General features: G+C 45.9%; 1 protein-coding gene across 1 annotated transcript in view; it reads right to left on the reverse strand.

The window, feature by feature from the left end:
* The window catches only part of LOC138971922 (atrial natriuretic peptide receptor 2-like), a 55,198-nt gene that overhangs the window by 9,837 nt on the left and 17,861 nt on the right, over nt 1-27,500 (reverse strand). Inside the window, exons 7-12 of the mRNA XM_070344769.1 lie at nt 27,281-27,352; nt 24,077-24,248; nt 13,345-13,509; nt 12,628-12,796; nt 6,550-6,696; nt 5,022-5,145 (exon numbers count right to left, since the gene is read on the reverse strand). Of these exons, the coding sequence (XP_070200870.1) occupies nt 5,022-5,145; nt 6,550-6,696; nt 12,628-12,796; nt 13,345-13,509; nt 24,077-24,248; nt 27,281-27,352 (849 nt within the window). The remainder of the gene's footprint in view (nt 1-5,021; nt 5,146-6,549; nt 6,697-12,627; nt 12,797-13,344; nt 13,510-24,076; nt 24,249-27,280; nt 27,353-27,500) is intronic.

Consider the following 27,500-nt stretch of genomic DNA (forward strand, 5'->3'; position numbering starts at 1 on the left):
CGACAGAGACAGGACGACACAAAGACCGACAGACACCACGACAGAAACAGGACGACACACCTACCGACAGACACCACGACAGAGACAGGACGACACACCGACCGACAGACACCACGACAGAGACAGGACGACACACAGACCAACAGACACCACGACAGAGACAGGACGACACACAGACCGACAGACACCACGACAGAAACAGGACGACACACCTACCGACAGACACCACGACAGAGACAGGACGACACACCGACCGACAGACACCACGACAGAGACAGGACGACACACAGACCAACAGACACCACGACAGAGACAGGACGACACACCTACCAACAGACACCACGACAGAGACAGGACGACACACAGACCGACAGACACCACGACAGAGACAGGACGACACACAGACCAACAGACACCACGACAGAGACAGGACGACACACCGACAGACACCACGACAGAGACAGGACGACACACAGACCAACAGACACCACGACAGAGACAGGACGACACACCTACCAACAGACACCACGACAGAGACAGGACGACACACAGACCGACAGACACCACGACAGAGACAGGACGACACACCTACCAACAGACACCACGACAGAGACAGGACGACACACCGACAGACACCACGACAGAGACAGGACGACACACAGACCAACAGTCACCACGACAGAGACAGGACGACACACCTACCGACAGACACCACGACAGAGACAGGACGATACACAGACCGACAGACACCACGACAGAGACAGGACGACACACAGACCGACAGACACCACGACAGAGACAGGACGACACACAGACCGACAGACACCACAACAGAGACAGGACGACACACAGACCAACAGACACCACGACAGAGACAGGACGACACACTTACCAACAGACACCACGACAGAGACAGGACGACACACAGACCAACAGACACCACGACAGAGACAGGACGACACACCTACCAACAGACACCACGACAGAGACAGGACGACACACCTACCAACAGACACCACGACAGAGACATAACGACACACAGACCAACAGACACCACGACAGAGACAGGACGACACACCTACCAACAGACACCACGACAGAGACAGGACGACACACCTACCGACAGACACCACGACAGAGACAGGACGACACACAGACCAACAGACACCACGACAGAGACAGGACGACACACCTACCAACAGACACCACGACAGAGACATAACGACACACAGACCAACAGACACCACGACAGAGACAGGACGACACACAGACCAACAGACACCACGACAGAGACAGGACGACACACCTACCGACAGACACCACGACAGAGACAGGACGACACACAGACCAACAGACACCACGACAGAGACAGGACGACACACAGACCAACAGACACCACGACAGAGACAGGACGACACACAGACCAACAGACACCACGACAGAGACAGGACGACACACCTACCGACAGACACCACGACAGAAACAGGACGACACACCGACAGACAGACACCACGACAGAGACAGGACGACACACAGACCAACAGACACCACGACAGAGACATAACGACACACAGACCGACAGACACCAAGACAGAGACAGGACGACACACCTACCGACAGACACCACGACAGAGACAGGACGACACACAGACAAACAGACACCACGACAGAGACAGGACGACACACAGACCAACAGACACCACGACAGAGACAGGACGACACACAGACCGACAGACACCACGACAGAGACAGGACGACACACAGACAAACAGACACCACGACAGAGACAGGACGACACACAGACCAACAGACACCACGACAGAGACAGGACGACACACAGACCGACAGACACCACGACAGAGACAGGACGACACACAGACCAACAGTCACCACGACAGAGACAGGACGACACACAGACCGACAGACACCACGACAGAGACAGGACGACACACAGACCGACAGACACCACGACAGAGACAGGACGACACACAGACCGACAGACACCACGACAGAGACAGGACGACACACAGACCAACAGACACCACGACAGAGACAGGACGACACACCTACCAACAGACACCACGACAGAGACAGGACGACACACCTACCAACAGACACCACGACAGAGACAGGACGACACACAGACCGACAGACACCACGACAGAGACAGGACGACACACCGACAGACAGACACCACGACAGAGACATAACGACACACAGACCAACAGACACCACGACAGAGACAGGACGACACACCTACCAACAGACACCACGACAGAAACAGGACGACACACAGACCAACAGACACCACGACAGAAACAGGACGACACACCTACCAACAGACACCACGACAGAGACAGGACGACACACAGACCAACAGACACCACGACAGAAACAGGACGACACACCTACCAACAGACACCACGACAGAGACAGGACGACACACAGACCGACAGACACCACGACAGAGACAGGACGACACACCTACCAACAGACACCACGACAGAGAGGGCCCCAAAGGGTTTAAAATCGTGATCGTGATTGGCGTTTTTTTGACCTTTCTGTGACCGTGATTGCCGAAATTTCCATTTCTGTGATCGTGATGGGACTTTGCCCGTGATCCGTGATGACAAAAAAATCAAGTCTCGTGATCGTGATCGTCATTTGTTTTCGTGATCGTGATGGGCATTATTGCAAAGCATTTTATTTTCAACGTACATTTTTTCACAGCTGTATTACACTCTATGATCCTCTAGTCTATTCGGTAAGGAGCCAACCCCAATTGAAAGGGAAGCAACAACACATTCAGAAATATGATTTTGAGAGCGATTGCTTCCCTTTAAAAGAACCAATTACACACTGACAAAAAGAGATCCAATCAGAAGGCAAATTGCAAAAGTCTACCAAACTTCCTCCAATGGATGGGCTTCGTGCAAAAGTTTTGAGTGAAATTCGAATTCGAAGATCAAAAATGGCGTGCAGCGGTACTGTCATCGAACTTCTGTTATATTTTGTGGATTCAAGCCAGACCAAAGCAGGCGGCGAGAATGCCTTCCTTGGTGGAAAGGTCAGGCTACGGGTCGGTCTTTCTGAAGACGAAATACCAAGGTATGTTGATCTATGTTGCTCTATGACTGTTCTGAATGTAGGCAAAGATCTTGAAATTTGTTCAAGATCTTTGAGTTTGAGTGAGATCATTGACATTGTCGACATTGCCACGTCCGGCTGTCACTCGCTCAGTGTGACCTCGACTGGCTCGAGATCGAGTCTGCGTTTAGCCAAAACCGAAACTAGAAATGTGTTTTTCATCCCAGCAACGTGGACACGCTTGGCATAGATTCTAATTGTCGCTTCTTTGCATTAAGCTTGGATTTATTTTAGCGCCTGTAAACTTTAATATCAACAATGGGTTAAATTCAGAAACAATGGCGGGGAGACGCGCCAGTTTGGGTCACTTGATCCTCATGTCAAAGACGATCAAAGTCATGTTCGTTGGGGATTTTGTCAGGCATGCTACTTTTCCGGTAATTGCCGGAAATCCGATAAAGCCGTTTTCAAAATCCGGTAAAGTCAAATTTTTTCCGGTGAAGTTGAAACATTTCCGCAAAAACGATCCGTGTGAATATCGCGCAACGCGACCGGGCGCCGGTCTCAATGAAGCCAGCGCACAGTAGTGTTGTTTTCACCAGTTTGGAGGTGTGTTGAATGGTGGTGGGGGGAGGCTAAAATGGGATTTTTAACAAGATCACAACACTATTACAACCCCTAAAATGATGCCCAGAATGCACCAGATTGCACAGATTTTAACCTTTTTTGAACAAATTTCCGGGGGGGCATGCCCCCGGACCCCCCTAGTTGGCTCGCCTGCTTCGCAGGCTCAGGCTTGTGGCTTCGCTACTGGTACTGCGCGCTTCTTTCAGGTAAAACCGTTTTTGGCCTGTAGCATTCCTGTTTTTTATTCAAGGCCATGGAACCAGGCGATGATGTACCACAAATTGTATGGCAAAGTTGAAAATAAAAAACCCATCACACATACATGTACTTTAATTTCAATCCACCCAATAGTTTTTGAGAAAATGGGTTTACAAGATTTAGCTCTGGAAATGTGAAATTGTGCAAGTATATATTCATGTGTGTGAGTGAGGGTGTGTGAGTTGAATGTGTATGAGTGTAGAGAGAGAGAGAGAGAGAGAGAGAGAGAGAGAGAGAGAGAGAGAGAGAGAGAGAGAGAGAGAGAGAGAGAGAGAGAGAGAGAACGAGAACGAGAGAGAGAGAAAGAGAGAGAGAGAGAGAGAGAGAGAGAGAGAGAGAGAGAGAGAGAGAGAGAGAGAGAGAGAGAAAACCCAATGAAAACAACATTCTTGTTACTGATTACAAATCATGATATGTATTTCTATGTGTGTATGAAAGAGAATTCAAAAAATAATAATAAAAAAGTGCAACAGTTCTTACTTTGTGTTGAATAAACAATAGATCCAGAGGAGCGAATTACTGTGTGGTTGTGTTTAGGCCCCCCCCAAAAATAGGTGTGGTTACGGTAACATAGCCAAAAAAAATAGGGTAGGTAGGTAGGCAATCACTTTTTTTTTTTTTTACTTTTTTTTCTAATGTGTACAAATTAAACCTACTTGACAGGGAAATAAGTGTGCGACACGGGCGCTTTCGCTTTCATTGCGTTTTTTGCACTCGTTTTTTCTTTTTTTTTTTTTTTTTGACAAATGTAATAAAAAGTTATAGGATCGGCCCCTAAAAATAGGGTAGGTCGGGTTACCGTAACCACACCTATTTTTTTTTTAGGCCTTACTTTGACACGTGCTTTCTGTACATGCAACTTTTACCGTGACCGTGATTTGCCACTGGTGTTCGTGATCGTGAAAACAAAAATCAAGGTAACTGTGATCGTGAAAGCGAAAATTTCCCTTCCCGTGATCGTGATGATACCCCCCCTTTGGGGCCCTCGACAGAGACTGGACGACACAGCGACCGACAGACGCGCGGACAGACAGAGGTGTGAGGTTTACCTGCATAGGAAAACACTTTGCTGACATAGCGGTAAAGCCGACGATATCACTGAAGTAAATAGTGACATTGTCATACATCTCTGGCGTTACCGGCTCCCCTCTCTTCAGCTGGTCGGCCACGGACCTGAGAAGACAGAACGACGACTTCTCTGATGAAAAAGGAATTACAACAGTGATCTTTTGAATTTGCAGTGTTTTCGAAAGAACGACCGGTTCTCTGCGACTACCATACAACAACAACGTAAAGGCACCTAGGCTGCGGTTCACGAATTTCGAAGCGAAACTGGGTGCTACCCAACTCTAGGTCTGATTTGTTGAAATCCCCACAAATTTCAATAACAAACTCATCCGAACCTTCCTCGTCCTCTATCTCCTCCTCCCCATCGTCGTCGTAGTGGTCGTCGTGGTTATCATCATCATCATCATCATCATCATCATCATCATCATCATCATCATCATCATCATCATCATCATCATCATCATCATCATCATCATCATCACCACCACCATCATCATCATCATCATCATCATCATCATCATCATCATCATCATCACCACCACCATCACCACCATCATCATCATCATCATCATCATCATCATCATCATCATCATCATCATCATCATCATCATCATCATCATCATCACCATCACCATCATCATCATCATCATCATCATCACCATCATCACCATCATCATCATCATCATCATCATCATCATCATCATCATCATCATCATCATCATCATCACCATCACCATCACCATCACCATCATCATCATCATCATCATCATCATCATCATCATCATAAGCACCTCCACCACCAACACCCACTAAAGCCTCTATTGACGTGGGTAGGATCTGTCAGGGCAATATCTCCGAGTTTTCTTCACACCCTCCTCCTCACCGCCGCCCTCTAAACACTAAACTTACTGTGGTAGGATCTGGTAGAGCAACATCTCGGAGTTCTTCTTCTCCTCACCGCCGCCCTCTAAACACTAAACTTACTGTGGTAGGATCTGGTAGAGCAACATCTCGGAGTTCTTCTTCTCCTCACCGCCGCCCTCTAAACACTAAACTTACTTTGGTAGGATCTGGTAGAGCAACATCTCGGAGTTCTTCTTCTCCTCACCGCCGCCCTCTAAACACTAAACTTACTGTGGTAGGATCTGGTAGAGCAACATCTCGGAGTTCTTCTTCTCCTCACCGCCGCCCTCTAAACACTAAACTTACTGTGGTAGGATCTGGTAGAGCAACATCTCGGAGTTCTTCTTCTCCTCACCGCCGCCCTCTAAACACTAAACTTACTGTGGTAGGATCTGGTAGAGCAACATCTCGGAGTTCTTCTTCTCCTCACCGCCGCTCTCTAAACACTAAACTTACTGTGGTAGGATCTGGTAGAGCAACATCTCGGAGTTCTTCTTCTCCTCACCGCCGCCCTCTAAACACTAAACTTACTGTGGTAGGATCTGGTAGAGCAACATCTCGGAGTTCTTCTTCTCCTCACCGCCGCCCTCTAAACACTAAACTTACTGTGGTAGGATCTGGTAGAGCAACATCTCGGAGTTCTTCTTCTCCTCTGCCAGCTGTCGGGTGCGGTCCTCCACAACGTCCTCCAGGTTGCTGGCGTAGTCCTCCAGCCTCGTGATTAGCGTCTCCATCAGGTTCACCTCGCGCCCGCTGCAACAGTCAACACACCATCATGGTGAGTTAAGCCCTGTCCAGTGACAATGTGATCAGTGTCTTTGCCAGCCTATGCACCTCGCGCCCGCTGCGACAGTCAACACTCCATCATGGTGAGTTAAACCCTGTCCTGTGACAATGTGATCAGTGTCTTTGCCAGCCTATTCACCTCGCGCCCGCTGCAACAGTCACTGTCAACCAAGTTACACCCTTTAGATCCAGCCCTGGTGAGTTAAACCTTGCCCTGTGACAATGTGATGTGATGTCTTCACCAGGTTCATCACGCACCCACTGCAACAGTCACAGTCAACCACCCCCTTTAGATCCAGCCCTCGTGAGTTAAACCTTGCCCTGTGACAATGTGATGTGATGTCTTCACCAGGTTCATCACGCGCCCACTGCAACAGTCACAGTCAACCACCCCCTTTAGATCCAGCCCTGGTGAGTTAAACCCTGTCCTGTGACAATGTGATCAGTGTCTTTGCCAGCCTATTCACCTCGCGCCCGCTGCAACAGTCACTGTCAACCAAGTTACACCCTTTAGATCCAGCCCTGGTGAGTTAAACCTTGCCCTGTGACAATGTGATGTGATGTCTTCACCAGGTTCATCACGCGCCCACTGCAACAGTCACAGTCAACCAAGTCACCCCCTTTAGATCCAGCCCTGGTGAGTTAAACCTTGCCCTGTGACAATGTAATGTGATGTCTTCACCAGGTTCATCACGCGCCCACTGCAACAGTCACAGTCAACCAAGTCACCCCCTTTAGATCCAGCCCTGGTGAGTTAAACCTTGCCCTGTGACAATGTGATGTGATGTCTTCACCAGGTTCATCACGCGCCCACTGCATCAGTGACAGTCAACCAAGTCACCCCCTTTAGATCCAGCCCTGGACCGGCACGGTTGGCCTAGTGGTAAGGCGTCCGCCCCGTGATCGGGAGGTCGTGGGTTCGAACCTCGGCCGGGTCATACCTAAGAGTTTAAAATTGGCAATCTAGTGGCTGCTCCGCCTGGCGTCTGGCGTCTGGGGTTAGTGCTAGGACTGGTTGGTCCGGTGTCAGAATAATGTGACTGGGTGAGACATGAAGTCTGTGCTGCGACATCTGTCTTGTGTGTGGCGCACGTTATATGTCAAAGCAGCACCGCCCTGATAATTATGGCCCTTCGTGGTCGGCTGGGCGTTAAGCAAACAAACAAACAAACAAAAAATCCAGCCCTGGTGAGTTAAACCTAGCCCTGTGACAATGTGATGTGATGTCTTCACCAGGTTCATCACGCGCCCACTGCAACAGTCACAGTCAACCACCCCCTTTAGATCCAGCCCTGGTGAGTTAAACCTTGCCCTGTGACAATGTGATGTGATGTCTTCACCAGGTTCATCACGCGCCCACTGCAGCAGTCACAGTCAACCACCCCCTTTAGATCCAGCCCTGGTGAGTTAAACCTTGCCCTGTGACAATGTGATGTGATGTCTTCACCAGGTTCATCACGCGCCCACTGCAACAGTCACAGTCAACCACCCCCTTTAGATCCAGCCCTGGTGAGTTAAACCTTGCCCTGTGACAATGTGATGTGATGTCTTCACCAGGTTTATCACGCGCCCACTGCAACAGTCACAGTCAACCACCCCCTTTAGATCCAGCCCTGGTGAGTTAAACCTTGCCCTGTGACAATGTGATGTGATGTCTTCACCAGGTTCATCTCGCGCCCACTGCAACAGTCACAGTCAACCAAGTCACCCCCTTTAGATCCAGCCCTGGTGAGTTAAACCTTGCCCTGTGACAATGTGATGTGATGTCTTCACCAGGTTCATCACGCGCCCACTGCAACAGTCACAGTCAACCACCCCCTTTAGATCCAGCCCTGGTGAGTTAAACCTTGCCCTGTGACAATGTAATGTGATGTCTTCACCAGGTTCATCACGCGCCCACTGCAACAGTCACAGTCAACCAAGTCACCCCCTTTAGATCCAGCCCTGGTGAGTTAAACCTTGCCCTGTGACAATGTGATGTGATGTCTTCACCAGGTTCATCACGCGCCCACTGCAACAGTCACAGTCAACCAAGTCACCCCCTTTAGATCCAGTCCTGCACCGGCAGGCAATCTAGTGGCTGCTCCGCCTGGCGTCTGGCAGTGTGGGGTTAGTGCTAGGACTTGTTGGTCCGGTGTCAGAATAATGCGACTGGGTGAGACATGAAGCCTGAGCTGCGACTTCTGTCTTGTGTGTGGCGCACGTTATATGTCAAAGCAGCACCGCCCTGATATGGCCCTTCGTGGTCGGCTGGGCGTTAAGCAAACAAGCAAACAAAAAATCCAGCCCTGGTTAATTAAACCTAGCCCTGTGACAATGTATTGTATTGTATGGGGAGATTTATTTAGCGCTTGACGTTCTCTAAGCGTTACATATTGATTTCTGCTGTGTGAGATGGAATTTTTTACACAATATATCACGCATTCACATCGGCCAGCAAACCTCAAGCCTATTAGGGCAAGCATTCACCTGTTGCGGTCTTTATTCCAAGTCACACGGGTATTTTGGTGGACATTTTTTATCTATGCCTATACAATGTTGCCAGGAAAGACCCTTTTGTCAATCGTGGGATCTTTAACGTGCACACCCCAATGTAGTCTAGACGAAGGGACCTCGGTTTTTCGTCTCATCCAAAAGACTAGCACTTGAACCCACCACCTAGGCTAGGAAAGGGGGGAGAAAATTGCTAACGCCCTGACCCAGGGTCGAACTCGCAACCTCTCGCTTCCGAGGCAAGTGTGTTTACCATTCGGCCACCCAGACAGACATGTGATGTGATGTCTTCACCAGGTTCATCACGCGCCCACTGCAACAGTCACAGTCAACCACCCCCTTTAGATTCAGCCCTCGTGAGTTAAACCTTGCCCTGTGACAATGTAATGTGATGTCTTCACCAGGTTCATCACGCGCCCACTGCAACAGTCACAGTCAACCAAGTCACCCCCTTTAGATCCAGCCCTGGTGAGTTAAACCTTGCCCTGTGACAATGTGATGTGATGTCTTCACCAGGTTCATCTCGCGCCCACTGCAACAGTCACAGTCAACCACCCCCTTTAGATCCAGCCCTGGTGAGTTAAACCTAGCCCTGTGACAATGTGATGTGATGTCTTCACCAGGTTCATCACGCGCCCACTGCAACAGTCACAGTCAACCAAGTCACCCCCTTTAGATCCAGCCCTCGTGAGTTAAACCTTGCCCTGTGACAATGTGATGTGATGTCTTCACCAGGTTCATCACGCACCCACTGCAACAGTCACAGTCAACCAAGTCACCCCCTTTAGATCCAGCCCTGGTGAGTTAAACCTTGCCCTGTGACAATGTGATGTGATGTCTTCACCAGGTTCATCACGCGCCCACTGCAACAGTCACAGTCAACCACCCCCTTTAGATCCAGTCCTGGTGAGTTAAACCTTGCCCTGTGACAATGTGATGTGATGTCTTCACCAGGTTCATCACGCACCCACTGCAACAGTCACAGTCAACCACCCCCTTTAGATCCAGCCCTGGTGAGTTAAACCTTGCCCTGTGACAATGTGATGTGATGTCTTCACCAGGTTCATCACGCACCCACTGCAACAGTCACAGTCAACCAAGTCACCCCCTTTAGATCCAGCCCTGGTGAGTTAAACCTTGCCCTGTGACAATGTGATGTGATGTCTTCACCAGGTTCATCACGCACCCACTGCAACAGTCACAGTCAACCACCCCCTTTAGATCCAGCCCTGGTGAGTTAAACCTTGCCCTGTGACAATGTGATGTGATGTCTTCACCAGGTTCATCACGCGCCCACTGCAACAGTCACAGTCAACCACCCCCTTTAGATCCAGCCCTGGTGAGTTAAACCTTGCCCTGTGACAATGTGATGTGATGTCTTCACCAGGTTCATCACGCGCCCACTGCAACAGTCACAGTCAACCAAGTCACCCCCTTTAGAACCAGCCCTGGACCGGCACGGTTGGCCTAGTGGTAAGGCGTCCGCCCCGTGATCGGGAGGTCGTGGGTTCGAACCCCGGCCGGGTCATACCTAAGACTTTAAAATTGGCAATCTAGTGGCTGCTCCGCCTGGCGTCTGGCATTATGGGGTTAGTGCTAGGACTGGTTGGTCCGGTGTCAGAATAATGTGACTGGGTGAGACATGAAGCCTGTGCTGCGACTTCTGTCTTGTGTGTGGCGCACGTTATATGTCAAAGCAGCACCGACCTGATATGGCCCTTCGTGGTCGGCTGGGCGTTAAGCAAACAAACAAACAAACAAAAAATCCAGCCCTGGTGAGTTAAACCTAGCCCTGTGACAATGTGATGTGATGTCTTCACCAGGTTCATCACGCACCCACTGCAACAGTAGAAGGCATTCCCATAATCATATTTGACTACAGTAGAGCGAGATGTTAGAGATCTCAACTACTCCAGGTGCCCATTTCCTCTCCCTCGCTGCCTTTGCCTTCCCCGGCTCTGAACAGAGTCAGGTGCCTATTTCCTCTCCCTCGCTGCCTTTGCCTTCCCCGGCTCTGAACAGAGTCAGGTGCCCATTTCCTCTCCCTCGCTGCCTTTGCCTTCCCCGGCTCTGAACAGAGTCAGGTGCCCATTTCCTCTCCCTCGCTGCCTTTGCCTTTCCCGGCTCTGACCAGAGTCAGGTGCCCATTGGCTCTCCCTCGCTGCCTTTGCCTTCCTCGGCTCTGAACAGAGTCAGGTGCCCATTTTCTCTCCCTCGCTGCCTTTGCCTTCCCCGGCTCTGAACAGAGTCAGGTGCCCATTTCCTCTCCCTCGCTGCCTTTGCCTTCCCCGGCTGTGAACAGAGTCAGGTGCCCATCCCAAGCTGGGTGGACTGGGTAACGCTTGGAAAAATCAGGTTTGTGTATTCGCCCCGAGAGGGGATCGATCCACAACCGCGAGAGGCAAGCACAATACGCACAGCGTAACGGAGTTTCACATTCTGTCCCGTGACGTTAGAATCAGTGTCTCTGCCATGTTCAACCCGCGGCGGGACAGTGATGTTACCATGGTAGTGTGTCAACAGGGAACCTCAAACCGCATCAGCGAGGAGAGGGTTACTGTGGACGAAAATCAGTTGTGCAACCTAACAATCAGATTCAGACACAATTGTGGATTTCTTTGAGGACATGTGTACAAGCTGTTAGATGAGACCCTACCGAGCTTTCAATCGGTTTAGATGAGACCCTACCAAGCTTTCAATCGGTTTAGATGAGACCCTACCGAGCTTTCAATCGGTTTAGATGAGACCCTACCAAGCTTTCAATCGGTTTAGATGAGACCCTACCAAGCTTTCAATCGGTTTAGATGAGACCCTACCAAGCTTTCAATCGGTTTAGATGAGACCCTACCAAGCTTTCAATCGGTTTAGATGAGACCCTACCAAGCTTTCAACCGGTTTGCATGAATTGCTCACTAATAGTTCGTTTGTTCAAATAGCTCAAGGCAAACAAACCGTATCCCGACGTACTTGGTGTTAACGCCCGACGTACTTGGTGTTAACGCCCGACGTACTTGGTGTTAACGCCCGACGTACTTGGTGTTAACGCCCGACGTACTTGGTGTTAACGCCCGACGTACTTGGTGTTAACGCCCGACGTACTTGGTGTTAACGCCCGACGTACTCGGTGTTAACGCCCGACGTACTTGGTGTTAACGCCCGACGTACTTGGTGTCAACGCCCGACGTACTTGGTGTTAACGCCCGACGTACTTGGTGTTAACGCCCGACGTACTTGGTGTTAACGCCCGACGTACTTGGTGTTAACGCCCGACGTACTTGGTGTTAACGCCCGACGTACTTGGTGTTAACGCCCGACGTACTTGGTGTTAACGCCCGACGTACTTGGTGTTAACGCACACCGTTCGTCACGCCTCACACACTTGGGTTGTGGAGTGTATGTACTCACTGTGTCAGGGATTTCAGGGACTTAAGGATGACGTCAAAGGTGGGCCTGAGGTCAGCGACGTCACTCCAGCACCTGTCCATCAGACTGTTGAGCTGTGCCGGCGCCTCACGCTGCGGGACCTTGGGTCGGTGTGGGGGGTTCTCCCGCTTCATCACCTTGTCCAGGATTTCTGCAGGTAAATGGTAAAGGTAAAGGTAAAGGTAAAGGTAAATATAGTCCTACAACCATATTTTGCCGTACGATGTTAGAGATCTTAACTTTTGGTTACAACATGATTCTATTCAGATAAAATAGGGTGGCGTGTCATACAAACATATAAACTTAGGACCACACTTCCTATTTAGAGAAAGAATTGTACGTATAATAATAATAATGGGGGATTCAATCAAAATGCAAAAGTTACAGGATCACTTGAAGTCACGTCACCTATTATGAAGTAATTCGCTCCACAGATGCAGAAGTAATTGGCATTTTTATGGGTGGCATTTTTTTTTTGGGGGGGGGGAGGTGTCACCCTATACAAACGTTAAAGCATAACTTGAAAAGTGACGTCACCAACCTGTGACGCCGAAAAGACCATGCATAAACTGAAGTTAATGTACACCAAATATGAAGTAATTCGCTCCACAGGTGCAGAAGTTGGCTTTTGTTGTTGTTGGGGCGGGGTGTCACCCTGTACCAAGGTTACAGCATAACCTGACGAGTGACGTCACCAACCTGTGACGCTGAGGAGACCACGCTGTGTGTCATAGGGCACGGAGCGTAACGTCACTTCCTCCATGATGATGCCGAAGCCGTACACGTCCCCCTTCTGACTGCCTCCCGTCTGGCGGTACCCCGAGCAGTACACACTCAGGTGTTCGGGGGCCAGCCACAGTAACTCTGCACACAATCAACAGGTGTGAGAAACAAAGGGGAGTAACCCGAGCAGTACACACTCAGGTGTTCGGGGGCCAGCCACAGTAACTCTGCACACATTCAACAGGTGTGAGAAACAAAGGAGTGTAAGCGGACACTAAGCAACAACCCCCGACACAATCTGTACTTCCATCCCCATTGTCAAATACCGCAACAACCCCCGACACAATCTGTACTTCCCCATTGTTAAATACCGCATCAACCCCCGATACAGTCTGTACTTCCATCCCCATTGTCAAATACCGCAACAACCCCCGACACAATCTGTACTGCCATCCCCATTGTCAAATACCGCAACAACCCCCGACACAATCTGTACTTCCATCCCCATTGTTACCGCAACAACCCCCGACACAATCTTTACTTCCATCCCCATTGTTAAATACCGCAACAACCCCCGACACAATCTGTACTTCTATCCCCATTGTCAAATACCGCAACAACCCCCGACACAATCTGTACTTCCATCCCCATTGTCAAATACTGCAACAACCCCCGACACAATCTGTACTTCCATCCCCATTGTCAAATACTGCAACAACCCCCGACACAATCTGTACTTCCATCCCCATTGTCAAATACTGCAACAACCCCCGACACAATCTGTACTTCCATCCCCATTGTCAAATACTGCAACAACCCCCGACACAATCTGTACTTCCATCCCCATTGTCAAATACTGCAACAACCCCCGACACAATCTGTACTTCCATACCCATTGTCAAATACCGCAACAACCCCCGACACAATCTGTACTTCCATCCCCATTGTTACCACAACAACCCCCGACACAATCTGTACTGCCATCCCCATTGTCAAATACCGCAACAACCCCCGACACAATGTGTACTGCCATCCCCATTGTTAAATACCGCAACAACCCCCGACACAATCTGTACTGCCATCCCCATTGTTAAATACCGCAACAACCCCCGACACAATCTGTACTTCCATCCCCATTGTTAAATACCGCAACAACCCCCGACACAGTCTGTACTTCCATCCCCATTGTTACCGCAACAACCCCCGACACAATCTTTACTTCCATCCCCATTGTCAAATACTGCAACAATCCCCGACACAATCTGTACTTCCATCCCCATTGTCAAATACTGCAACAACCCCCGACACAATCTGTACTTCCATCCCCATTGTCAAATACCGCAACAACCCCCGACACAATCTGTACTGCCATCCCCATTGTCAAATACCGCAACAACCCCCGACACAATCTGTACTGCCATCCCCATTGTCAAATACCGCAACAACCCCCGACACAATCTGTACTTCCATTCCCCTTGTCAAATACCGCAACAACCCCCGACACAATCTGTACTTCCATTCCCCTTGTCAAATACCGCAACAACCCCCGACACAATCTGTACTGCCATCCCCATTGTTAAATACCGCAACAACCCCCGACACAATCTGTACTGCCATCCCCATTGTTAAATACCGCAACAACCCCCGACACAATCTTTACTTCCATCCCCATTGTTAAATACCGCAACAACAGACTTGCAGAACTGTAACACGATCATAATTATGTGTTCTCTGTTTGCATGTCTGTCCAGTGTTTTGTCCCCCATAGAGCATAGTAACTCAAAATGTCCCAAGATAGGCCAATTGGTCTGAAGTTACATATGTGAGCGGAGCCCCTAACGAGCATTCAACGGTTCTAACCAGCTGCATTACGATGGACGCAGATTCGATCGCGCATGTCAGTGTCCTTGAACTTTTAGCATGACATGTCCTCTTCACCACTCCTGACGTCAGACAAATAATACGACACTTTGTGGTATTGATTTGCACAACACATGCACTTTTCGTAGGTCTAACTTAGTTCCCTCAGTCGTTAGGTCTGACTTAGTTCCCCCAGTCGTTAGGTCTGACTTAGTTCCCCCAGTCGTTAGGTCTGACTTAGTTCCCCCAGTCGTTAGGTCTGACTTAGTTCCCCCAGTCGTTAGGTCTGACTTAGTTCCCCCAGTCGTTAGGTCTGACTTAGTTCCCCCAGTCGTTAGGTCTGACTTAGTTCCCCCAGTCGTTAGGTCTAACTTAGTTCCCCCAGTCGTTAGGTCTAACTTAGTTCCCCCAGTCGTTAGGTCTAACTTAGTTCCCCCAGTCGTTAGGTCTGACTTAGTTCCCCCAGTCGTTAGGTCTGACTTAGTTCCCCCAGTCGTTAGGTCTGACTTAGTTCCCCCAGTCGTTAGGTCTAACTTAGTTCCCCCAGTCGTTAGGTCTGACTTAGTTCCCCCAGTCGTTAGGTCTAACTTAGTTCCCCCAGTCGTTAGGTCTAACTTAGTTCCCCCAGTCGTTAGGTCTAACTTAGTTCCCCCAGTCGTTAGGTCTAACTTAGTTCCCCCAGTCGTTAGGTCTAACTTAGTTCCCCCAGTCGTTAGGTCTAAATTAGTTCCCCCAGTCGTTAGGTCTAACTTAGTTCCCCCAGTCGTTAGGTCTAACTTAGTTCCCCCAGTCGTTAGGTCTAACTTAGTTCCCCCAGTCGTGCACACACACACACACACACACACACACACACACACACATACACACACACACACACACACACACACACACACACACACACATACACACACACACACACACACACACACACACACACATACACACACACACACACACACACACACACACACACACAGACACACACACACACACACACACACACACACACATACACACACACACACACACACACACACACACACACACACACACACAGACACACACACACACACACACACACACACACACATACACACACACACACACACACACACACACACACACACACACACACGCACACACACGAACAAACACACACACACACACACACACACACACACACACACACACGAACAAACACAATAACAACAGAGTCGCCCATTAAAAGGATGGTATTAGCGGTCAATGTGACGTCATCAGTACTGTACTGCTGACGGAGAAGAAACAAAACATCCCCGCACCACAGGGTGAAAGTCGGACGTAACAATCGACGATTTTCGGAAATAACTCCATCGGGTTTGTTTTGATTTTGGAACAACAAACTGAGTGTTTTGTTGACTCTGAAAATGGCCTTTACATTATATATTATACAATGAGTCGTTCAAATGCAGAGTTTCGAGTGTTCAAATACGTGAGCCATGAGGCTTCTCTCCACGCTATGCAATAATATTGATCTTCCTATGCTCTCTTGTTATCTGAGTCAGAAAAGTGATAGCATTCCTGGAGCACGTAAAAAGAAAAAGCTGAAAATACAGACAGACATATTAACGATTATTGACAGCTGTCAGTAAACGGTAAACTTTATGTCACACAAAAGGCGGTTCTCGCTGGCATTGCATACTTGTGATCTGTGTTTCTTGAATTATTCTTCCTTAATTTAGCTAATAAATGATGACGCATAAGATGTTTGACATTCTGCTACGTTCAATTAGAAGCAATGTTGTTTTTAATGCTGGGCCTGTGCTTCGACAATAACCATTCCATGCAATATTTCCACTTTTAGAGCGCTCATTCCCAGACCCAGAGGTCTGGGTTATGCGGAGGCATTTGCCTGTGTGAACGGTGACATTCCGGAACTAATTTTCGGCAAACTTAGTTGTTTGCAGCAATGTATTTCAATTTTTTTTCCATTCTTTCTTGAAACTGTTACAGCATGATGCAAAATTACACTATAATAGGTTATATAATACAAAAACAACTATCTCAGATCTCACACGCTAAAAATATGACAAAAAACAGTAGAGCGACATCAATCGCAAACCATCTAGCTTCCGGTGGTGCATTTGCCCTTGGCAAAAGCATTGAAGGTGTAAGGGAAGTAACTCGCTTCAACGCCATGCGATAGGGCACACAACGGTTCTTTCCCTTCGTTCATGAATACAATTCTGAGAAAGGTAGCAAAGCTAAATCACTGATTGTGATGGTTTAAATGTGAAATGTGTGTATAATAATGGGTGTGGGTCTGAAATGAAGTTAGGCAGTAGTTAACATTTGTTTTGAATAATTATTGGTATTTTGACAATGTGGGTAGCATGGAAATGTAAGCATTTGAATGTAAGTCTTAGGTACCATTGTACCCAGGAAGAGAGACGAGAGATAGGAGTAGGTTGCAATAGCTTTTGTGGTCTTTGAGTTTTGTTTTTGGAAAGACATTGTTAAAGAAAAAGAAGACAATTACAGTAATGCAATATTTATTGTGAAAACCAACGATTGTACAAAGAACATGTGAGGCAACATTATGTCTATGATGATGTGAAGAAAATTAGTTATGATTTATACTATTATTATTTAGACTTGAGACTGAATAGCAAAAGGCGAAGTGTATGTTTTGTGGTGTGAATTGAAACAAAATGAAAAGTGTAAATATCTGGGAAATTGTGGTTTAAAGACTTCGTTATTTCTTGATTGTTATTTACTATTATATTGAAGTGAATAGCAAAACGCTGTATTTGAAATTAGCATGGGATTTATATAAATTTTTTTTAACTCTCTAAGGACGGATAACTCCTATATGGTTTAGGCAAATGAGGCTAATTAGTATGGAAGAAACACTCATGGGTGGCCGAGTGGTAACGCACTTGCGCTCGGAAGCGAGAGGTTGCGAGTTTGACCCTGGGTCAGGGCGTTAGCAATTTTTTCTCCCCCTTTCCTAACCTAGGTGGTGGGTTCAAGTGCTAGTCTTTCGGATGAGACGAAAAACCGAGGTCCCTTCGTGTACACTACATTGGGGTGTGCACGTTAAAGATCCCACGATTGACAAAAGGGTCTTTCCTGGCAAAATTGTATAGGCATAGATAAAAATGTCCACCAAAATACCCGTGTGACTTGGAATAATAGGCCGTGAAAAGTAGGATATGCGCCGAAATGGCTGCGATCTGCTGGCCGATGTGAATGCGTGATGTATTGTGTAAAAAAAAATTCCATCTCACACGGCATAAATGAATCCCTGCGCCTTGAATAAAAAAATTGAAAAAATAAAATAAAATCCCTGCGCTTAGAACTGTACCCACGGAATACGCGCGATATAAGCCTCATATTGATTGATTGATTGATTTTTGCCCCTTGGGGCATTCAAGGCAACAAACAACCACATACATCTGATTTATAATTTAGTGAGACATAAAAAGCTGTATGATAATTTTGTAGTGATTGAAAAAAAAGGATACGTTTGAGATTGTTGGCAGGGGTGAGCAAAAGTGTGACCGACTCAGCGCAGAGATGATCGAAGAGATTGCTTCGTAGTCTATCAGTGTTGTGACGAGCGTTGGCTAATGGTAACGAGTACATATGTGTGTAGTTGTGGTGTGTGTGTGTTTGCGCGTTGGTTTGGATTATGGGTGTAATTTGTAAAACAGATGTGACAGTAATAATGGAGTTCACATCAATGGAAAAATTGCGCTAATGTCCAGTGAAACGTTTACCTTTACTGTACCAATTGACACTAACGCAATTTTTCCACGTTGATTAACAACGTCAGCATGCGTAACAATCATTACTACATGTATCAAACTATATTCCCCCCTCTGCTTCTTTACCTCTGTAAACTTGTAGGGGTAGTTATTTTTCGATAATGACCCAGCAACCAAACAAATAACGACCCAGCAACAGCCTGAATCCTCGAGTTGCCAGTGCCGTGTATCTTTTCTTTTGTTGGGAATTCCCGAACCGTCTCGGTGCAGCGCACTGATCTAAACTGAATAGTGGATTATTTTTAGATCAGTGCATGCAACAGGATTACGGGAGACAACTCCAACTGACTAAATTTGTCGTCTGCTTTTGTTTTCGATACGAGACGAAGCACTGACTTATGCCTCTGAAAAAACTGAAATCAGCATTATATCAAACCGATCAACTTTTATCCAAATCATGCAGTTTGTAATCAAAGTAAGAGCTCTGAAGTTGTTCATGTTGATTTCTTTTTTGTGGTTTCTTTGAAAGTGAAACTAAACAAATACAACATTATACGCACACTGTGTTGAAGTATTTACTATATTATGTGTGTGTTCTACAGCGCCCGCGCGTGGGTGTGTGTGTGTGTGTTCGTGTGGGCGCATGACTTTGGGGTTCACATGGTTTGTTTGTTTGTTTGTTTCAGACCCACACCCACATACACACATTTCACATTTAAACCATTTGTCGGCCCCCTGTCGATATTTATCGACTAAGTTCCTTTGTGTTGCATTGTTGTGCAAGATGACTGAGTGTGTGCAAGAAACCACTTTGACCATTCACCTAAAAATTACATGAAGGAACGTCTGGGAACCTGCTGATTTGAATCAGCAAATTTTCTTGTCAATTTTGTCGTCGTAAACAATACATACACAAACGATCTGCGTCATTTGCTATCCACAACAACATGTTCGTAATAGAGGAATTCCGGGGAGAAACAAAACTCTGTCGAGTTTTTATGGGTTGCCGAAGAGTTGCTTCCCATTGTTTGTCGTTTTTATATTTAGTCAAGTTTTGACTAAATATTTTAACATCGAGGGGGAATCGAAACGAGGGTCGTGGTGTATGTGTGTGTGTATGTGTGTGTGTATGTGTGTGTGTGTGTGTGTGCGTGCGTGCGTGTAGAGCGATTCAGACCAAACTACTGGACCGATCTTTATGAAATTTGACATGAGAGTTCCTGGGATTGATATCCCCATACGTTTTTTTCATTTTTTGGATAAATGTCTTTGATGACGTCATATCCGGCTTTTCGTGAAAGTTGAGGCGGCACTGTCACGCCCTCATTTTTCAACCAAATTGGTTGAAATTTTGGTCAAGTAATCTTCGACCAAGCCCGGACTTCGGTATTGCATTTCAGCTTGGTGGCTTAAAAATTAATTAATGACTTTGGTCATTAAAAATCTGAAAATTGTAAAAAAACATAAACATTTATAAAACGATCCAAATTTACGTGTATCTTATTCTCCATCATTTGCTGATTCCAAAAACATATAAATATGTTATATTCGGATTAAAAACAAGCTCTGAAAATTAAATATATAAAAATTATTATCAAAATTAAATTGTCGAAATCAATTTAAAAACACTTTCATCTTATTCCTTGTCGGTTCCTGATTCCAAAAACATATAGATATGATATGTTTGGATTAAAAACACGCTCAGAAAGTTAAAACGAAGAGAGGTACAGAAAAGCGTGCTATCCTTCTTAGCGCAACTACTACCCCGCTCTTCTTGTCAATTTCACTGCCTTTGCCATGAGCGGTGGACTGACGATGCTACGAGTATACGGTCTTGCTGAAAAATGGCATTGCGTTCAGTTTCATTCTGTGAGTTCAACAGCTACTTGACTAAATATTGTATTTTCGCCTTACGCGACTTGTTTACATTATTTTAGTCAAGTTTTGACTAAATGTATTAACGTATAGAGGGGGGAATCCAGACGAGGGTCGTGGTGTATGTGCGTGTGTGTGTGTGTGTGTGTGTGTGTGTGTGTCTGTGTGTGTGTGTAGAGCGATTCAGACTAAACTACTGGGCCGATCTTTATGAAATTTGACATGAGAGTTCCTGGGTATGATATCCCCATACGTTTTTTTCATTTTTTTGATAAATGTCTTTGATGACGTCATATCCGGCTTTTCGTGAAAGTTGAGGCGGCACTGTCACGCCCTCATTTTTCAACCAAATTGGTTGACATTTTTGTCAAGTAATGTTCGACGAAGCCCGGACTTCGGTATTGCATTTCAGCTTGGTGGCTTAAAAATTAGTTAATGACTTTGGTCATTAAAAATCTGAAAATTGTAAAAAAAATATTTGTTTTTAAAAACGATCCAAATTTACATTCATCTTATTCTCCATCATTTGCTGATTCCAAAAACATATAAATATGTTATATTTGGATTAAAAACACGCTCTGAAAATTAAATATATAAAAATTATTATCAAAATTAAATTGTCGAAATCAATTTAAAAACACTTTCATCTTATTCCTTGTCGGTTCCTGATTCCAAAAACATATAGATATGATATGTTTGGATTAAAAACACGCTCAGAAAGTTAAAACAAAGAGAGGTACAGAAAAGCGTGCTATCCTTCTGAGCGCAACTGCTACCCCGCTCTTCTTGTCAATTTCACTGTCTTTGCCGTGAGCGGGTGACTGACGATGCTACGAGTATGCGGTCTTGCTGCGTTGCATTGCGTTCAGTTTCATTCTGTGAGTTCGACAGCTACTTGACTAAATGTTGTATTTTCGCCTTACGCGACTTGTTATATTTAGTCAAGTTTTGACTAAATATTTTAACGTAGAGGGGGGAATCGAGACGAGGGTCGTGGTGTATGTGTGTGTGTCTGTCTGTCTGTCTGTGTGTGTGTGTGTGTAGAGCGATTCAGACTAAACTACTGGACCGATCTTTATGAAATTTGACATGAGAGTTCCTGGGTATGAAACCCCCATACGTTTTTTTCATTTTTTTGATAAATGTCTTTGATGACGTCATATCCGGCTTTTCGTGAAAGTTGAGGCGGCACTGTCACGCCCTCATTTTTCAACCAAATTGGTTGAAATTTTGGTCAAGTAATCTTCGACAAAGCCCGGACTTCGGTATTGCATTTTAGCTTGGTGGCTTAAAAATTAATTAATGACTTTGGTCATTAAAAATCTGAAAATTGTAAAAAAAAATAAAAATTTATAAAACGATCCAAATTTACGTTTATCTTATTTTCCATCATTTGCTGATTCCAAAAACATATAAATATGTTATATTCGGATTAAAAACAAGCTCTGAAAATTAAATATATGAAAATTATTATCAAAATTAAATTGTCCAAATCAATTTAAAAACACTTTCATCTTATTCCTTGTCGGTTCCTGATTCCAAAAACATATAGATATGATATGTTTGGATTAAAAACACGCTCAGAAAGTTAAAACAAAGAGAGGTACAGAAAAGCGTGCTATCCTTCTTAGCGCAACTACTATCCCGCTCTTCTTGTCAATTTCACTGCCTTTGCCATGAGCGGTGGACTGACGATGCTACGAGTATACGGTCTTGCTGAAAAATGGCAGCTACTTGACTAAATATTGTATTTTCGCCTTACGCGACTTGTTTTTATATTTAGTCAAGTTTTGACTAAATATTTTAACGTAGAGGGGGGAATCGAGACGAGGGTCGTGGTGTATGTGTGTGTGTGTGTCTGTCTGTCTGTCTGTGTGTGTGTGTAGAGCGATTCAGACCAAACTACTGGACCGATCTTTATGAAATTTTACATGAGAGTTTCTGGGATTGATATCCCCGAACGTTTTTTTCATTTTTTTGATAAATGTCTTTGATGACGTCATATCCGGCTTTTTGTGAAAGTTGAGGCGGCACGGTCACGCCCTCATTTTTCAACCAAATTGGTTGAAATTTTGGTCAAGTAATCTTCGACGAAGCCCGGACTTCGGTATTGCATTTCAGCTTGGTGGCTTAAAAATTGATTAATGACTTTGGTCATTAAAAATCTAAAAATTGTAAAAAAAAATAAAAATTTATAAAACGATCCAAATTTACGTTCATCTTATTCTCCATCATTTTCTGATTCCAAAAACATATAGATATGTTATATTTGGATTAAAAACAAGCTCTGAAAATTAAATATATAAAAATTATTATCAAAATTAAATTGTCGAAATCAATTTAAAAACACTTTCATCTTATTCCTTGTCGGTTCCTGATTCCAAAAACATATAGATATGATATGTTTGGATTAAAAACACGCTCAGAAAGTTAAAACAAAGAGAGGTACAGAAAAGCGTGCTATCCTTCTTAGCGCAACTACTACCCCGCTCTTCTTGTCAATTTCACTGCCTTTGCCATGAGCGGTGGACTGACGATGCTACGAGTATACGGTCTTGCTGAAAAATGGCATTGCGTTCAGTTTCATTCTGTGAGTTCGACAGCTACTTGACTAAATGTTGTATTTTCGCCTTACGCGACTTGTTTAATTTTTTTATAACAACAACACTGAGACAAGCTACGCGTGACATGGTAGACTTGGCTCAGCGCTAAAACTATGGAAAGCGACTCTTCCGTTCCGCACAGCATTAAAACTTGACAGAGGTAGTTCCGAACTTCGTCATTAACTTGTACACACACACTCACACACACACACACACACACACACACACACACACACACACACACACACTCACACACACACAATTAAAAGTAAAAAGTATCTTAAAGAAAAACGGTCATTTCAAATACAAAATAACGGCATTTGAAGCGAACCGTCTCCTACCCGTTTTAATCCCACATACATTGCGCGCCTCGACTGCGGGACGTTTTCAGTCAAATACACGTAAGTAGAGTATGCAGGATAAACAGAATACTACATGGCTTGCTGTGTCGTACCATATTTAGACTCGTTGTTTTTTCAAATATTTTTTTGTTATTGAAAAGCTCGCTTTCGCTCGCAGTTCAATATCTAAAAGAAATACTCGTTTAAATCTGGTACGACACAGCTACCATGTAGTATTCTCTATTGCTGTTTCAAAATGCGTAACCATAGCCGTACATACTCTCCAGCATGGCGTGGTAGTTGTCCTCGTGGTCCGTGACGACGGTCGGGGGGAAGAAGGAGAGGAGGCCAAAGTCCGTGACCTTCAGGCCAAAGCGACTGTCCACCACGCAGTTGGTTGACCGCAGGCGTCCGTGGAACTGGACAGGCGAGTGGTGGAGGAACTTCATCGCCTGCACAGAGCCAGCATGGAAAGATAAGATAAGATAAGAAAACGTTAACGTCCATTTTCGTTTTACATAAACATGGACATTTTTCTTTTGGCACAATTTGAACAATAGAAAATCTCCAAACATTTGAGAAACCCAGGTCTTTTTTTATTTTTTATTTTTTTACCTCAGGTGCATGCAGGTTGCTACTACCGTTAGTGTTGGCCTTCTCTCTACCGTTAGTGTTGGCCTTCTCTCTACCGTTAGTGTTGGCCTTCTCTCTACCGTTAGTGTTGGCCTTCTCTCTACCGTTAGTGTTGGCCTTCTCTCTACCGTTAGTGTTGGCCTTCTCTCTACCGTTATTGTTGGCCTTCTCTCTACCGTTATTGTTGGCCTTCTCTCTACCGTTAGTGTTGGCCTTCTCTCTACCGTTAGTGTTGGCCTTCTCTCTACCGTTATTGTTGGCCTTCTCTCTACCGTTAGTGTTGGCCTTCTCTCTACCGTTAGTGTTGGCCTTCTCTCTACCGTTAGTGTTGGCCTTCTCTCTACCGTTAGTGTTGGCCTTCTCTCTACCGTTAGTGTTGGCCTTCTCTCTACCGTTAGTGTTGGCCTTCTCTCTACCGTTAGTGTTGGCCTTCTCTCTACCGTTAGTGTTGGCCTTCTCTCTACCGTTAGTGTTGGCCTTCTCTCTCTTGTTTTCCTTCTGTTCAGGCGGGGAGCATCCTTCTTCATGGCTCTTTTTTCGTTCTGTTCAGGCGGGGAGCATCCTTCTTCATGGCTCTTGTTTCGTTCTGTTCAGGCGGGGAGCATCCTTCTTCATGGCTCTTTTTTCGTTCTGTTCAGGCGGGGAGCATCCTTCTTCATGGCTCTTTGTTCGTTCTTTTCAGGCGGGGAGCATCCTTCTTCATGGCTCTTTTTTCGTTCTGTTCAGGCGGGGAGCATCCTTCTTCATGGCTCTTGTTTCGTTCTTTTCAGGCGGGGAGCATCCTTCTTCATGGGTCTTGTTTCCTTCTTTTCAGGCGGGGAGCATCCTTCTTCATGGCTCTTGTTTCGTTCTTTTCAGGCGGGGAGCATCCTTCTTCATGGCTCTTGTTTCGTTCTGTTCAGGCGGGGAGCATCCTTCTTCATGGCTCTTTTTTCGTTCTCAAGAAACCCGGGTCTTAAAACTGAAAATACATTCTGAGAAACCCGGGTCTACAAAGCACGGTGTGTTTGTGTGTGTGTTTCTATGTGTGAGTAACACACACACACACACACACACACACACACACACACACACACACACACACACACACACACACACACACACACACACACACACACACACACACACAGAGCCAGGGGTAATCTTTAAGAAGTAGTCTCTTTCAGACGCGGACAGCAAATGACAGCCTACGCTTATAACAAGCTCTCTGCTGGCACGCTTGACTGAGCATTTTCAAGAAACTGTTGATCGCGTTTAAACCAATGCGGTTGGAGCGGCCGGAGTTGAATATTTTTATACAATCATGGTGTAATGTGAAGCTTTTATTACATTTAATGCCTGCTAAGTTCAAATTGTTCTGTTCAGTCTGATAGGATACATCTTGATGTTTTTAAACTCTTTCTGGCATGTCGCATAATTAAAGCATAACTACAGTGGAATCCCCTTGAATGACCTCTGAACCTTAGAGACAACTTAGGTCTTTTGAGAGCATTCTTCAATCTAATCTCAACAGGTACCTGCCCAGCCAATTCCATTCCTAGCTGACATCAATGTAAACGTTATGTACGTGCAGCGAAAACAACCCCAACAACAAACAAAACAACACACACACACATACACACACACACTCTCACACACACACTCACACACTCACACACACACACACACACACACACACACACACACACACACACACACACACACACACACACACACACACACACACACACACACACACACACTCACACATACACGCGTGCGCGCACACACTCACACACACACACACAAACATACACATACACACACACACACGCACACACACACACACAAACACACACACACACACACACACACACACACACACACACACACACACACACACACACACACACACACACACACACACACATACTCTACCCCCCGCGGGTTGGGGGTAAGAATTTACCCGATGCTCCCCAGCATGTCGTGAGAGGCGACTAACGGATTCTGTTTCTCTTGTTACCCTTGTTAAGTGTTTCTTGTATAGAATATAGTCAATGTTTGTAAAGATTTTAGTCAAGCAGTATGTAAGAAATGTTAAGTCCTTTGTACTGGAAACTTGCATTATCCCAGTAAGGTAATATATTGTACTACGTTGCAAGCCCGTGGAGCAAATTTTTGATTAGTGCTTTTGTGAACAAGAAACAATTGACAAGTGGCTCTATCCCATCTCCCCCCTTTCCCCGTCGCGATATAACCTTCGTGGTTGAAAACGACGTTAAACACCAAATACAGAAAAGAAACACACACACACACGTACCTAAAGTGTGGATGGTTACCTAAGAGGCGGCACTGGGTGCAGTGCCTTTCTAGTGCACTTGCACTACAACAGCACTGGGTGCAGTACTCGCTCCGGCATCGAAGAATTTTGCACTAAAAAATGCACAAAATTTGACCTATTTCGTCGCCTATAGAGGACGGAAAGAATGTCATTATGACATTCTTTCCGTCAAAAAAGTCAATTTAACGGTGTTAAATGAAGCGACCATCCACACAATTAGGTTGTCATCCAGAGTATAGGTTGCCATCCACGTGTGGATGGTTGCCTTATGGTGATTTAGGCAACCAAACCTGTGGAAACGGGGGTACACACACACACACACACACACACACACACACACACACACACACACAGCCTTGCAAACACACACACTCACACACACTTACACACACTTACACACACACACACACACACACATACACCCACCCACACAGACACACACAGACACACACACACACACACACACACTCACTGACACACAACCCCCTCACACAAATACACCCCCTAACCCACCCCTACAGACACGGTTACCTTTGCGATATCAATGAGTAGAGAAAGACGAAAGGTCCAGTCAAGTTTGATGCTGTCGTTCAGCAGCACATCCTGCAATGAAAGGGAACCTACATTTAGTGATGTTAGCACGTGCTCCAACAATTATTTTCGCCGATTACAAAATGTATTAACTTTGCGTGTGTGTCTTCTGTGCATTTAATATTTTTGTGACGTGACCCAGTCTTCCCAAATATCTGGC

The sequence above is a fragment of the Littorina saxatilis genome, linkage group LG7 (assembly GCF_037325665.1).
Source record: "Littorina saxatilis isolate snail1 linkage group LG7, US_GU_Lsax_2.0, whole genome shotgun sequence".
Classification (NCBI taxonomy): domain Eukaryota; kingdom Metazoa; phylum Mollusca; class Gastropoda; order Littorinimorpha; family Littorinidae; genus Littorina; species Littorina saxatilis.